This window comes from Sturnira hondurensis, unplaced genomic scaffold, assembly GCF_014824575.4.
Source record: "Sturnira hondurensis isolate 20B ecotype Veracruz unplaced genomic scaffold, ASM1482457v3 Scaffold0004998, whole genome shotgun sequence".
NCBI lineage: Eukaryota > Metazoa > Chordata > Mammalia > Chiroptera > Phyllostomidae > Sturnira > Sturnira hondurensis.
Window position 1 is genome coordinate 7491549 of NW_028077629.1, and position 15013 is coordinate 7506561.

Sequence of the window (15013 nt, forward strand, 5' to 3'; positions counted from 1 at the left end):
AATCACCTGCCACTGCCTGAAACTGCAATATATAAACATTCTTGCCAAAATCTATAGGGTTAATAAAATTTTCTGTACATCTAATGGTCTCTGAGCAGAAAAAAAAAATGTCTTCTTTTAAGGAAATCCCTAGGACCATGAGCAGGCTTCTCTCGATTTTCTGAGCCCTACAAGCTCCCCTAGCAAACCTTAACCCGTCATTTGACTCTCACGCCATTGCTTCTCGAGAGCAGAGACACCTGCGTGGAGGAGAAGCAGGGCTCTTGTTAAGCAACGTGTATGATCCCCACGTCCCCTCGGCCCTGCTCCACAAGAGCAGGAGAATCTGGAGTAAATTATGTATTATTGATATATGCTCATTCTTATAAAGCAAAAGAGACTGCCTTTTTTCAAGTCCTGTTTTTTTAATATGGATAAAAATTTTATACTATTTACTGGCTAATTTCTAACTTTGATTATACACTGACACAAAGATTTCAATGATTCTTAAAAGGCTGAATTCATTCATGTAAATTAGACCTCCTGCTCCTCTCCAGGTGCCTTTTCCCCTTCTCGAATGTCATCAGGTGGTCACAAAGGACCAAATAATCCCTTTTATTTCAAATGTTCAGAAGAGGCAAGTCCAGAGACAGAAAGCAGATTGGTGAGGCAGGAGCATTCGGGGAATGATTGCCAACGAGTAGGGGCCACCTTCTTGAGGTGACGAGCATGCTCTGAACTTGCTAGTTGTGCACCCACTGAATGCACGCCTAACCACTGAATGGTGCACTCTGAATGGGTGAATTGTGTGATAAATGAATTATACCACAATTATAAAGCTATTGTAAGTCCTATCTCCCAAGTTACATTGGCAAAGGACACTTCGTAATATTTTCAAAAGGCGAGAGAGAGAAAGGCAGTTAATCCAGTTAGATTGCATCAGTGTGATACAGGAATCACTAACATAAAAATAACTAGTGTTTTCAGAGTAACTGAAGATTGCTCCTTTCCTTTCTTTCAGGCGGCCCTCCTCTTAGGCAACTATTAGGGATTAACAGCCTGTGTCGCACCTGAGATATCATTAAGACCAAAGTAGACATGTTTATTTACTGGCTACCATTTAGAAGAGTTAGAACTTTACCTATAGAGTCTATCATCCTACACCACATCCAAAGGTAAAAGGTGGACAGAGGCCATATTGAGAATCCTGATACTCACAGAGAAACTTCTTCTTCTTTTCCAGCGGAAACTCATGAAATGTTTCCCAAAATAGTTTCACAGTGGGATGTGTGGCTGAGTAATCCCCCTTGTAGACAGCAGTCTGCCCCGAAAGACAAAAAGGAAAAAAGTCTTACAGAAGATTATTACAGGGACATTTGATATACAGCTTTCATTTGAGAGTAAGAAAGAACCACTAAGGTGCAGGAGGCCTCCACATCCTACTGAGGTGCACATGCCTCGAAGGAGACCAGGCTCTGGGCACACCGGCCGAGGCCGCCGCTGCTTCCTCGGAGGGCGGCAAGGGCGCTTTTATGCTTACCTCTTCTAGTTGCTCCCAGTTGTAGTTGCTATTGCCCACCATCATGGCCCTCAATTCCGAAGGCTGGAAGAGCTCAAGCACTTTGCCACCACACACCTTTAGGAAGCCGCTGGAGAATGCGGCGTACCATTCGTGAACTGAGACTTGAAAGATATAATTCACGTAGGCATCTACAAATTCCTGCCTGTCAGAAAACCAAAGAAACAGAATATGCTTAGCCCAAAGTCTTGTAGAGTTTATCCAGTTCCCCTTTCACACTGAGGTTACAAGTGATGAAATGAAATTTCATCAAGTTTTCATGCCAGGAGGCACCTGGAGGCCTTGAGCAGGTCACCACGCAGCCCCAGGGTCCTGGCACAGAGTGGCGGCCGACCTGGTGGCCGGGAAGGCAGGGAGGCAGCGGGAGGAGGCCAGGGCGGCAGAGCAGTGCTACTGGCTGCTTTACCTGAGGCACTCACTCCAGTTTTCATCTTGTTTATGGCTCTGCTTAAAATTTAGTTTAGAAAAGAAAAATAAACTTCTTGTGCTTAAAAGAAAAAGTCTAAGATAATGGTTCTAGGCTACCCCCCTCCTTCAGGAATGAATAAAGCTAAATCACCTGATATTTGTATCTTCACCTATCTTAAAGGGTAGTGTCATAACTCCTTTCTATGAATCTCTTAACCGCCTCTGGAAAGACTGCCATACAGTGGCTCCCTCCCACTAATGGTCAGTCAACGAAAAGACAGCAGTGACTTCCCATTTCACCCACCGGACTAGAGTAAGTTTAAAAGTCGGAGAATACTGATGGGATGTTATTAACTCATAGTGGAAAGGTAAGCTATGAAATGACAATGGGAATCACGTGGAAATAAGCAAAAGTTGAGAAAAGCAATTTGTTCAGAACTTGCTATAGCAAAGGAGTCAGCCATTGTCATTTATATCTCAGCAGAGACTCAAAACAGCAGAAGGTGAAAAAGCTTTAAAGTAGAAGGGGAAGGCTTCGGGTGCACCAACTGGACGCTGCCGCACGGAGACGCTGTAGGTCGACCAAGTAGAAGCAAGCATCCTGTGGGATTGGTTAGGGGTGCTTTTCCTCTCTTTGGGGTGACAATTAAGGTATAGTTAACACTTAACATTGTATTAGTTCCACATATACGGCACAATGATTCAATGATTGTACACACTGTGAAATGATTACCATAATAATTCTAGTTAACATCCACAGGCATACATAGTTACGAGATGTTTTTCCCCTCGGGATAAGAAATGTTCAGATCTACTGTCTTAGAAACTTTAAAATATGCCCACTTTGGTTTTTTCTGATTGGTCCTAAACTGGAAGAAGCTAACAGTTATTAATCAAGTCCTGGCCATTTGGTGCTGACGGTTACAGAAGTTATTGAGAGAGACAGTGGGCTGGCTTCCTGGGCTGCTCATTGTAGGCAACAGTTGGTTTCCTAGGCAGGTTTTTGCAGGTGAGAGTTCCGTTATTATATATGATCTGGTCACTGCTGTATGCATATTCAATCTCTCACTAGTGGGAATGTAAAGTGTAAAACGAGACATGAATATCTAGGAGAGAAAGCTGCCAATTGCTGTAAGAGTTGAAAAAATAAATACCCTTTGGCCCAGCTACTCTACTACCAGGTGGATGACCCAGAGAGAGTCTCGTGTGAGTACACAAGAAGATGAGTACAGGGGCGTCCACTGCAGCATTTTCTTACAATGTGGAGAAATGGGAAAATGAACAGCCTCCAGTATGAAAATGGATAAAGAAAAGATGGTATCGTTGTATGATAAAACCAGAGCACTGTATGTAACACAGAGCACTGAAATGGAATTAACTAGATCAATAGTTATCAGAATGAATAGAATGGCAGGAACAATGCTGAGCAAAAACGTTTAAAACGTTAGGTATAATATAGCATCTATTTAAGTTGATTTTTAACACTTAAACAATGCTACCTATAAGTGACAGTGGTGCAGCCACTTAGAGCTCGTGACCCCTGGGCAAGTTACTTAATCTCTCTGTGCCTCAGTCTCTTCATCTGTAAAATGGAGAGAATAAGAGTAAGTAACTCAGGCACTGTTATAGAAAATAAATTAATACACTTAAAGTTCTTAGAACCAAGGCTGTTTTGTAAATGTTAACAATTATTATTATATTGTTTATGAATAAGAGATTTTATTTATGCACATGAAATTATATTTATAACACATACAGTTGTGTGTTAATTTTTTAAATGAAAGCATTATTGTAAAGATGTTTGCACTAACACACATATTGAATACAAAAGTATAAAACCGTGAGGGAACATGTGAAGTTCATAGTAAGAGTTCTGTCTGTAAGGAAGAGAAAAACGGGATTGAGGGGATGTAGAGAAAATTTCAGTGGTATCGGGTTTTTTTTTCTTTTATTGAAAAATCTAAAGAAAATACTATTTGTTTACTCTGGATCATACATGTAAAGATACCTGCCATATTATTCTTTGCACTTCTCTGTATTTAATTTTTTCCCTAAAGATTAAAAAGAATCAAGACAGCTGCATGCCAAAGAATGAAACTGGACCCCTACCTTATACCATATACAAAAATCAACTCAAAATGGATTAAAAACTTGCATTTAAACCTGAAACCATAATACTTCTAGAAGCAAACATATGGGTAAGCTACTTAATGTGATCTTGGCAATGATTTTTTTGGATTTGACACCAAAAGCAACAAAAACAAAAATAAACAAGTAGGACTCCCTCAAACTAAAACACTTCTGCACAACAAAGGAAACCACCAACAAAATGCAAAGGCAGCCTGCTGGGTGGGAGAGCACGTGCAGACCATGCACTCTTAAGGGATCAATATTCACAAGATACAAAGATTGCTCCCAACTCAAAAGAAACCCCTAACAATGCGGTTTTAAAAGGGGCAGACAAACCAAATAGACATTTTCCAAGGTTACATACAGATGCCAACAGGAACATGAAAAGGTACACAAAGGTACACAGTACACAAAGGTGCACCAATCAGTAGCAAGATGCAAATTAAAACTACAATGGGCTATCACCTCACACCTGTTCGAATGGCTATCATCAAGCAGACAAAAAAATCACAAGTGTTGGTGAGGATGTGGAGGAAAGGGAACCCTTTGGCACTGTGTGGGGGAGTGCAGACTGATGCAGCCACTGTGGAAAACAGTATGGATGTTCTTCAAAAAATGTAAAATAAAACTACCATATGATCCAGCAATTTCACTTCTGGGCATTTATCCAAAGGAAACAAATTCCCTGTTACAAAGAGGTAGCTGCACCTCTGTGTTCCCCACAGCATTACTCACAATAGCTAGGATATGGAACAGTCTAAGTGCTCATCAGTGGATGAGTGGATACAGAAAATGTGTTGTATACAAAATGGAATGTTAGTAAGCGATAAAAAAGAAGGAAGTCCTGTGGTGTGCAATTACAACATAGATAGACCCTGAGGGCATGATGCTAAGTGAAAAAGGTCAGAGAAAGACAAATGCCATATGATTTCATTTATATGGGGAATCATAAAAAAAAAAAAAAACCACCTCATAGATACAGAGACCAGATCAGAAGCTGCTAGAGTGAAGGGGTGAGTGGTATGGGTGCTGATGGTCTAAAGGAATCAACTCCCAGGTACAAAGTAAGTCCTGGGGATGCACAGCACAGCACGGCGACGACTGCTACATCATGTGCTGTCTACTTAGAAGATCTTAAGAGAGTAAATCTTAAAAGCTCTGTCGGAAGAAGAAAAAAATTGTAACTGTGTGGTGATAGATTTTGACCAAACTTATTGTGATAGTCATTTTGCAACATATAACAAGTCAGTGTTTCGTATACCTAAAACTAATATAATGATTTATGTTAATTATATCTAAATAAAATAATAACTTTTAAAAATCTGACATCATAAAGATACATGCTTTCTACTTCTCCTTCACTGTACTATAATACTTCATAAACCACATCTGAACATCTTAAGTTTCCACCAAGCTGACAATTGTTACACAATCACCATGCACACGAACAACTAACTGACAGGCAGTGTGATACAGTGGATGAGTGGGGCAAGCAGATTGAAATCCAGCCTCCGACACGTTCCGCACACTACTGAGACTCTCCTTTCTCATCTTAAAAATGGATAAATGGTCAGTTTTAAAAATAAAAACCAGTAATTTAATAAAGACTATTGTACATGTTAACCATTGATGCTAAAAGTTTCTCACTGCATACAAGGTACTAATATCCTGAGACCCATTAAGCAAAGCTAATACCATTTTTCTGATACAACTACCTAAGCCAAGTACTATCAACATGATTTTTTTTATTAGAAACAGCAATGGCTAATTTTATGTATTAACTTAGCTAGGCTGTCAAACACCAGTCTCAATGTTGCTGTGAAGGTGTTTAACATTTTTTTTTTAATTCTCACCCAAGGATATGTTTATTGATTTCAGAAGAAGGGAGAGAGGGAGCAAGAAAGACACACAGAGAGAGAAACATAGATGTGAGAGAAACATCAATCGGTTGCCTCCTGTACATGCCCTGGCTGGGAATCACACCCACAACGTTTTGGTGTACAGGACGACGCTCCAACTGAACCATCCAGCCAGGGCCTCGGGGTATAAAGACATTTTTAGATGTAATTAGCATCTATTTACTTATTTGTTTATTTATTTATTTATAGAAAGGGAAAGGGAGGGAGGAAAAGAGAGAAAGAAACATCATTGTGCAAGAGAAACCTCAATCAGTTGACTCTTGCGTGCACCCAACCTGGGACCAGGCCTGCAACCCAGGCGTATGCTCTGACCAGAAATCAGACCAGTGACCTTTCACTTTTTAGGACAATGTTCGACCAACTGAGCCATGCAGGTTGGGGCTAGACATAATTAACATTTAAATCAGTAGACTTTAAGTAAAAGAGATTAGTCTTCATGATGTTGGTGGGCCTCATCCAATGAGCTAAAGACCTGAAAAGACTGAAAAGAAGACCTCCGAAGAGGAAGGGATTTGACCTCCAGACTGCCTTCCGACTCACGACTGCAACTATACTGCCAACACTGCTAGCTTGCCAGCCTGCCCTGCAGAATTCTGATTGGTCAGCTCCACAACATGTGAGCAGGTTCCTCAAAATTATCGATGATGAGAAAGAGAGAAAGAAAGAGAGAGAGGGGGAACAGAAAGAAACCTAGCAGACCCCGATAAATACAGCTTTTGGTACCGGAAGTAGAATACTGCAATACCAAGCACCTAAAAATGTAGAAGTGAGTTTGGACCCATGTGAATTGCCTGAGACCAATAAGGGCTTTCAGAATTTTATACCAGCAGAAACACTGCCCGCGTGCACTAAAGGGACAGAGGCAGGATGAAATGAAGACAGGCAGGAAGGCTGTCAGACTCACGGGATCCCATGGGGATAAAATGAGCCAACAAAGCTAACTGGCTGTAAACAGGTGCAGCTTTCAAGAAAAGGGAAGAATAACCCCGAAAGCAGATCACAGTCCAGCAGGGTGACACCGCCACTATGGGCCCAGGCCTGAGAACAGGGCCAGCACCCCAGTGGGCCAGAGGACAGCACGGAGCCAAAGAGGATTATTCTTCAAGCCTCTAACAAAATTTACCCTGCTAGGTTTTGGATTTGTTTGGGACCTGTAACCCCTTCTACCCCTCTGACTACTTCCTATCAGAATAGGAATGTCTACCCTATGCCTGCCCCACCATTGCATCTGGAAGCAGATAACATATCTGGTTCAGAGGCTCACAGCTGTAGACTTTTGCCTCGTGGTCAATCAAACCCAGAGTCTCACCCATACCTGATCTCTGTGATAGATTAGGGCTCTCCAGACAAACAAAACCAATAGTATGTATGCATGTGTGTATATACATATATACATATTTATGTGTGCAGATGTTGAAGAAAGACACAGAGAGAGAGAGATTGTAAAGCACTAGCCCATGCAGTTATGGAGACTGATAAACCCCAAGGTCTATCAAGTCAGCGCGCTAGAGACCCAGGAGAGCTGATGGTGTAGTTCTAGCTCAAAGGCAGGCAGGCGTGAGACCTAGGGAGGACTTATGTTTCTGTAAGAGTCTGACAACAAGAGAAAACTGAGGTCCCTGCTCAAAGGCAGCCAGGCAGAAGCAGAACCTCTTACTGAGCCTCTCTGTTCCACTCAGTCCTTCAGCTCATTGGAAGAGACACACACTCATCAAGGAGGGTGATCTGCTGTACAGATGTTAATCTCGTCCAGAGACACCCTCGCAGACACACCCAGAGTAAGGTCCGACCAAATATCGGGGCACCTCATAGCCCAGTCAAGGTCACACATAAAATTAACCATCACAGATGAGATTTTGGACTTAAAAGTTAATGCTGGAATGGGTTAAGACTTTGGAGGCTGTTAGAACGGGGTGAGTGTATTTTATGAGTGAAGGACAAGAATCTGGGAGGGCCAAAGGGTGGAATGTTATGGGATGGACTGTGTCCCCCTAAAATTCATATATTGAAACCCTAATCTCAGTACCTCAGAAGGTGGCCTTGCTTGGAGATAGGGTCTTTACCGAGGTGATCAAGTTGAAATGCGGTTATTGGGGTAGGCTCTAATCAGATATGACTGGCATCCTTATAACAGGGGAAATTCGGACACAGAGACACACAGTGGGAAGAGACCTAAGGAGAGGACATCTACAAGCCGAGGAGAGAGGCCTGGAAGTGTTCCTTCCCTCAGGGAAAATAAACAAACAAAATAAAACTTAACACTGCCGACACCTTGATTTTGGACTTCTAGCCTCCAGAATTGTGAGACAATACATTTCTGTTGTTACTAAGTGGTAACAAAGTACCACAGGCTTACTAGCCCTAGTAAACTAATACATAGGCTCTAATCTCTACCTTTCTATTAGCATTACTCACAACACTAATTTTTCTTTGATAATGATCATTAATGGTTATGGAGTGTTCACTAAATGCTGTTTATTACAATAAGTTCTTAGACATACATTATCCCAGGTATTCGAAACTAACCCTCTGAAAAAGTTTTATGGGATGAAGACTCCCAGACAAGATGGAAGCATAAGTAGACACACTGTGCCTCCTCACACAACCAAAAGGAGGAAAACAACAAATCGAAAAACAAAAAACAACCAGAACGAATAGAAAATCAAACTATATGGAAGTCTGACAACCAAGGAATTAAAGAATAAACATTCATCCAGAATAACAGGAAGGGCAGAGATGGGCAGCCAAGAAGAAAGGACTCACAGCAAGCAAGTAGCTGGAGGACGAGGTGAGGTGGGGGCTGGCAGACCAGCGGCCCCACATTTGCATGCGGATAAACTGGGAGGAGACCTGGAGAGCAAGATGGACCGTGGGGAGTGAGACTGGAACCCAGGGTTCCAGTGTAGGGAAATAAAGCCTCAAAACCTCTGACTGAAAAGACTCATGGGGATTGAGGTGGCAGGAGAAACTACCATCCTCGCAGAAGTTTGCTGGAGAGACCCACAGGGTCCTAGAATGTACACAAGCCCACCCTCTTGGGAATCACCACCAGAAGGGCCCAATTTGCTTGTGGGGAGCAGTGGAAGTGACTGAAATCCAGCAGAGAGCAGAGCAAGCGGCACTGTTCCCTCTCGGACCCCTCCCCTACATACAGTGTCACAACACAGTGACAGGGGTTACCCAACCCTGGTGAACACCTAAGGCTCCATTCCTTAATATGTAACAGGTGCATGGAGACAAAACAAAACAGGCCCAAATGAAAGAACACACCAAAGCTCCAGAAAAAAGCACAACTAAGATATGAAGAGATAGCCAACCTATCAGATGCACAGTTCAAAACACTGGTTATCAGGATGCTCACAGAAGTGGCTGAGTATGGTTTAAAAATAGAAGAAAAAGTGAAGGCTATGAAAAGTGAAATAAAGAAAAATGTACAAGGAACCAACAGTGATGGAAAGGAACCCAGGACTCAAATCAACAGTTTGGACCAGAAGGAAGAAATAAACATTCAACCAGAACAGAATGAAGAAACAAGAATTCAAAAATATGAGAGGCTTAGGAACCTCCAGACAACTTTAAACATTTCAACATCCAAATCATAGGGGTGCCAGAAGGAGAAGAACAGCAGCAAGAAATTGAAAACTTATTTGAACAAATAATGAAGGAAAACATTCCCAATCTGGCACAGGAAATGGACTTCTAGGAAGTCCAGAGAGTCCCCAAAAAGTTGGACCCAAAAAGTAACACACCGAAGCACATCATCATTAAGTTACCCAAAATTAAAGACAAAGAGAAAATCCTAAGAGCAGCAAGAGATAAAGAGATAGTTATCCACAAAGGACTTCCCATCAGACCATCAGCTGATTTCTCAAAAGAAACCTTACAGGCAAGAAGGGGCTGCTGGAAAGAAGTATTTGTAATCATGAAAGACAAGGACCTACATCCAAGATTACTCTATCCAGCAAAGCTATCATTTAGAATGGGAGGGCAGATAAAGTGCTTCCCAAATAAGGTCAAGTTAAAGGAGTTCATCATCACCAAGCCCTTATTATATGAAATGTTAAAGAGGCTTTTCTAAGAAAAAGAAAATAAAAAATATAAACAGTAAAATGACAACAAACTCATAACTAACAATCACCAAACCTAAAAAACAAAAACAAACACAAACTAAATAAACACAAACTAAGCAATTAACGAGTATAGGAACAGAACCACAGAAAGAAATGGAGATTACATGGAGGGTTATCAGTGGGGAAGGGGAGGGAAGGAATGGGGGACAGGGGACAGGGAATAAGTACCATAAATGGTAGGTAGAAAATAGACAGGGGGAGGGTAAGAATGTAGGAAATGTATAGGAAATGTAGAAGCCAAAAAACGTATATGGATGACCCATGGACATGAACTAAGGGAGGATAGGAATGTGGGTGGGAGGGGGTATACAGGGCAGAGGGGGATAAAAGGGGAAAAAATAGGACAACTGTAATAGCATATTTGATGAAATACAAAAATTAATTTAGTTTCAATTAAAAAAATAAGTTTTGCCCTAGCTGGTGTAGCTCAGTGGATTGAGCACCGGGCCTGCAAACCAGACGATCGCAGTTCGATTCCCAGTCAGGGCACATGCCTGGGTTGCAGGCCAGTTCCCAGAAGGGGACTCACGAGAGGCAACCATACATTGATATTTGTCTCCTTCTCTCCTTCCCTTCCCCTCTAAAAGATAAATAAATAAAAAATATTTTTAAAAAAAGAAACTTGTAAAAGAAACCACGGAAATAAATCTTTATGGTCTTGGATTTGGCAAATATTTCTTAGATATGGCACCAAAAGCATAATGCATAAACTAAAATAAATGGACTTATCAAAACGTAAAACTTCTCCTTTTTAAAGACTATTACTAAAATGGAAAAGCAAGCCACATACTTTAAGAAAATATTTACAAAACATCTCCCAAAGGACTTGTATCCAGAACATGTACAAAACATTTAAAAATTAGTAAGAAAGTAAAGAATTCAATTGTGAAAACAGGAAAAGATGTAAGGAAGAGATATGGATGGTAAATAAGCGAACTGGGAGATGTTCAACATGGTTAACCACTAAGAACACCTCCACTGCTACCAGACTGGGGGTGGCAAGCAACGATGCAGACACTGGGGAAGGTGTGGAGCAACTGCAACTCTCGTGCGCTGCTGGTGTGAACACAAATGAGTGAGCCACTTTGCCCACCTGCATAGAAGTTTCTTAAAAAGTTAAGCCTACAGTTACTATCTCTAAGTATTTACCCAAGAGAAATAAAAATTTACATTCACACAGAAACTGGTAGGTGAATGTTCATTACAGCATTATTTGTAATCACAAAAAAACTTGAAGCTCAAATAGGAATAGTACTCAGTTATGAAAAGAAACAAACTATTAATGTAAAACACCACCACAAAGTAATCACAAATGCATTATGCCTAGTGAAAAAGGTTACATATACATCATTCCATTTATATATGTGGGGGGTGCGGAGGGGCCACAATTACAGAGACAGAAAACAGATCGGTGGTTGCCGGGGCTGGCAGTCAGGGAGGGACCGTGAGGGAATTTGTGTAGGGGATCACGGTATCATTCTACTCTCCACTGCTACAGTAATGACTATATTTGTCAAAGCACTCTAAAAAGAATGAATTTTATCATACATAAGTTATATCTCAATAAAACAAACTTAAAAAAAAATGTCCTAGCTTAACACTAAGTTGTAAGATTTTTTAAGATGGGAACATAAAAACCCTGAAAGATGAGTAAGCATATCCTGGTTGTCTCAGACAGCTGCCAGGCGTAGTGATTAAAAATTTGCTTTGAAGTCTGTCACATCTCTGTACTATAGCAGTCAGAGGTCTGGTTTCTGCCCCAATTTTGCCACTCAGGGATGCATATAGTCATAGAATAGTTCTTTCACTTTATTTTTCTGCTCCTAAGTTCCTTATCTTTAAAATGAGATAAAGTATTCCCCACCTCAGGGAAGCTGCAGTGGACAAGGGATGATGTATCACCAAATCTAGTCAGGACTAGTCAGGGTTCAGCCTTAACCACAAAACGTAATCACAAATGGTAACAGGGAAGAGCAAAGTAAATTAACTGGAACAAAATTAAGAACGTAAACTAAACAACAGGAATCACCAGTACATAAAAACACTAGGATGCTTGCCAATGGCAGTATACTGGGTCTTTTGTAAATGGTCACTTTCTTTGGAGAAAGGTGCAAAGAAAGATATTGCTTTCTATAAGAGAGGAGTATTATTGCAGGTTATCTCTGCATATTAATAAATTATTTTATTAAAAAAATCAAAACACTTATCAAACATTTGCTATGTGTCGGCACTAAGTGCTTTGCATATCACTGACTAACTTAATACTCACAAGAGCCAAAAGACAGCACCAAATATATTTTGGGAGGTAATATCCTAACATTCATATGCTTGATAGGAAAGCTTCGGAAAGTCCCAAACAGTAAAAGAAAAGCAATGAAATCAGTACACTGAATTTGAAAGCATTCCTGAGGAATCCTTGGCATGAACACTTGTCTTCCAAATCTAAAATATGTGCCCTCATCCTTACTCAGGAAGCTATCATTCTGGTTTAATAAACAAGGTAAGGAACTAAAGTCTACTTACTTTTCTATTAGAGAACAGGAACTGGCTATTTAAGACTTATTGTTCTTAGATACAAATCACAGGCAAGACCCAGAGGGCAGAAGCTAAGCCGTGGAACACCTCGACCATGTGTGTGCAATGTCTGTGTGGCCCCAAAGAGCCACAGAGTCAAATACATACTCCAGCCAAGTGAAGGTGGGGCTGTCCTCCAGCCTTATTCCTAACCAGAAGCCAAAGATTCTAAGGCATCTTCTAGAACACATTCCAGAATACTCTGTATCTTGAGATTTCTTATCAAATATCTCAAAGACTTTGCAACACATACATATGCCACTAGGTAAAGAAATTGGCAAGGAGGGCTGTTGGGTAGGCAGATCGACTGTCCACACGGGAGCGCTCACGTCCCAAAGGGAACGGAATGGAGTTAGCTCTCCCATGGGTCCACTTTCTGGAAAGAAATTCAGTGGAATCTGAGAGGTGACTCCAGAAGAGTAAGCCAGAGACAACCTACCAAGGTAGAACAACGTCAGCAATGGGGAGATGCAGACAAACACCAAGACAAAGGTATGGACAGAGACATATAGGGACTTAGGTGGGATAGAGGAGCAAAATGAAAACTGCTGAGGCCATCCAAGCAATTCCTGAAAAAGTGTTTCCTGCACCCGCTACCATTCCAACCTGGAGTCTCAGAGGGAAAAAAGTACATGTGGGCAGACTGGAGGCAGGGTATCCAGGAGACCGGTTAGCTCCACAGGGGGGCAGGTGTGTGGGCAGTCTGGAGGCAGGGTATCCAGGAGACGGGTTCTGACGTCGGTTGCGAGGCCAGGGAGACGACAGGGGAGCAAAAGCAGGAAGCTGGCGCAGTACGGGGGCACGACCATCAGCTGATTCTGGAGAGCCAGTCCATGCCTGGAGTGGAAAGGGTGGGGCCGCGGCCGACGTCATTGCCGCGGCCGACGTCACGGCCACTTGCCGCATCTGCAAGATCGCTCTGGTGCAGCTTGGGCGCAGGTGTCTGCGGGAGCCGCTCAGACCTCTGCAGCTTCTCCTCCACCATGGCCGACTCGGAGAACCAGGCGCCCGCAGAGCCGAGCCAAGCGGCGGACGCAGCGGAAGCGGCAGAGGAGGTAATGGCAGAAGGCGGCGCGCAGGGGGGCGACTGTGAGAGCGCGGCCGGCGAGCCGGACTGTGCCGCGGGTCAGACCACCGAGGAGCCCCAGAGCCCTGCGGAGAACGCACCAAAGCCTAAAAATGACTTTATCGAGAGCCTGCCTAACTCGGTGAAATGCCGAGTCCTGGCCCTCAAAAAGCTGCAGAAGCGATGTGATAAGATAGAGGCCAAATTTGATAAGGAATTTCAGGCTCTGGAAAAAAAGTATAACGAAATCTACAAGCCCTTACTTGCCAAGATCCAAGAGCTCACTGGAGAGATGGAGGGATGTGCATGGACCTTGGAGGGCGAGGAGGAAGAGGATGATGACGATGAGTATGAGGATGAGGAGGAGGGGGAGGAGGAAGAGGAGGAGGAAGAGGCTGCAGCAGCCAAAGACGGGGGTCCCGGCTCTGCGGTGTCTGATGGCGCCAAGGAATAAGCGGGGGCGGATATAGAAGAGCCGAATGACGATGAAGAAAATTCTGGTGTTTTGTTTTGTTAAATGTTGGTGAACTTAAAAAGGCTCGGGTTTCGGACCAAAATACAATGTGAATCAATTCTGACATTCCTAAAAATATATTAAATCGATGGAATCAGATCCTGACCAGCCCCATTTCAAATTTGATTTTCATCTTGAACCCAGCAAATATATCAAAAGGTGTTGAAAAAAATGACTTGAATGAAAAAATGATTTTTTCACTACTCTTCTGTGAGGACTGGAACTGAGAACTTATTTAGGGTGTCAAGTAGACGTGAAGTAAAGAACCACTCTGAATTCCATTCAGCACACTATGATCGCACCACACACACACACGCGCGCGCGCACACACGCACACACGGAACACCCCAGTCAATACTGAACATGTTCTCAATGCTTAATTCTTGGATTTCTTTAGTCTTGAAATTTTCCACTGCAGAAACAGCAGAACACAAGGAAAAAAAACTCATCTATGATACTTTGCTTTCCAACCCAGACATCATCTTACACTTCGGAGGAGGGTGGTGGTGGACCAGAGGAAGCCTACGATGGAGATATGACAGTATTGTGAATGAGGGCTGCAACCTGCCACTCCAAATTTTCATGAATATTCTGAATATTTGAATTTCGAGAAACAGTATTGTTCGGAGGAGGGTTTGTAATCTGTATCATATTGTCAACACGTGTTCATTATTTACAGTCTCGTGTTTGTGTGTTTTCTCGGCAGTGTCCATT

The 15013-nt window shown here is 42.3% G+C and overlaps 2 protein-coding genes across 5 annotated transcripts in view; one reads left to right on the forward strand and one right to left on the reverse strand.

Moving 5' to 3' along the window:
* Nucleotides 1-15013, reverse strand: part of HERC3 (HECT and RLD domain containing E3 ubiquitin protein ligase 3) — a 98665-nt gene that overhangs the window by 1377 nt on the left and 82275 nt on the right. For 3 of the 4 annotated variants that reach the window (XM_037046112.1, XM_037046113.1, XM_037046114.1), the window contains 2 exons: nt 1520-1703; nt 1198-1300 (listed from right to left, as the gene is read on the reverse strand). In XM_037046112.1, the coding sequence (XP_036902007.1) occupies nt 1198-1300; nt 1520-1703 (287 nt within the window). The remainder of the gene's footprint in view (nt 1-1197; nt 1301-1519; nt 1704-15013) is intronic. The other variant, XM_037046115.1, reaches the window with a different exon arrangement.
* NAP1L5 (nucleosome assembly protein 1 like 5) lies at nt 8752-14295 on the forward strand. Its single transcript, XM_037046157.1, has 2 exons — nt 8752-8891; nt 13402-14295. The coding sequence occupies exons 1-2, from the start codon at nt 8752-8754 to the stop codon at nt 14237-14239; spliced, it is 978 nt and encodes a 325-aa protein (XP_036902052.1). The 3' UTR covers nt 14240-14295.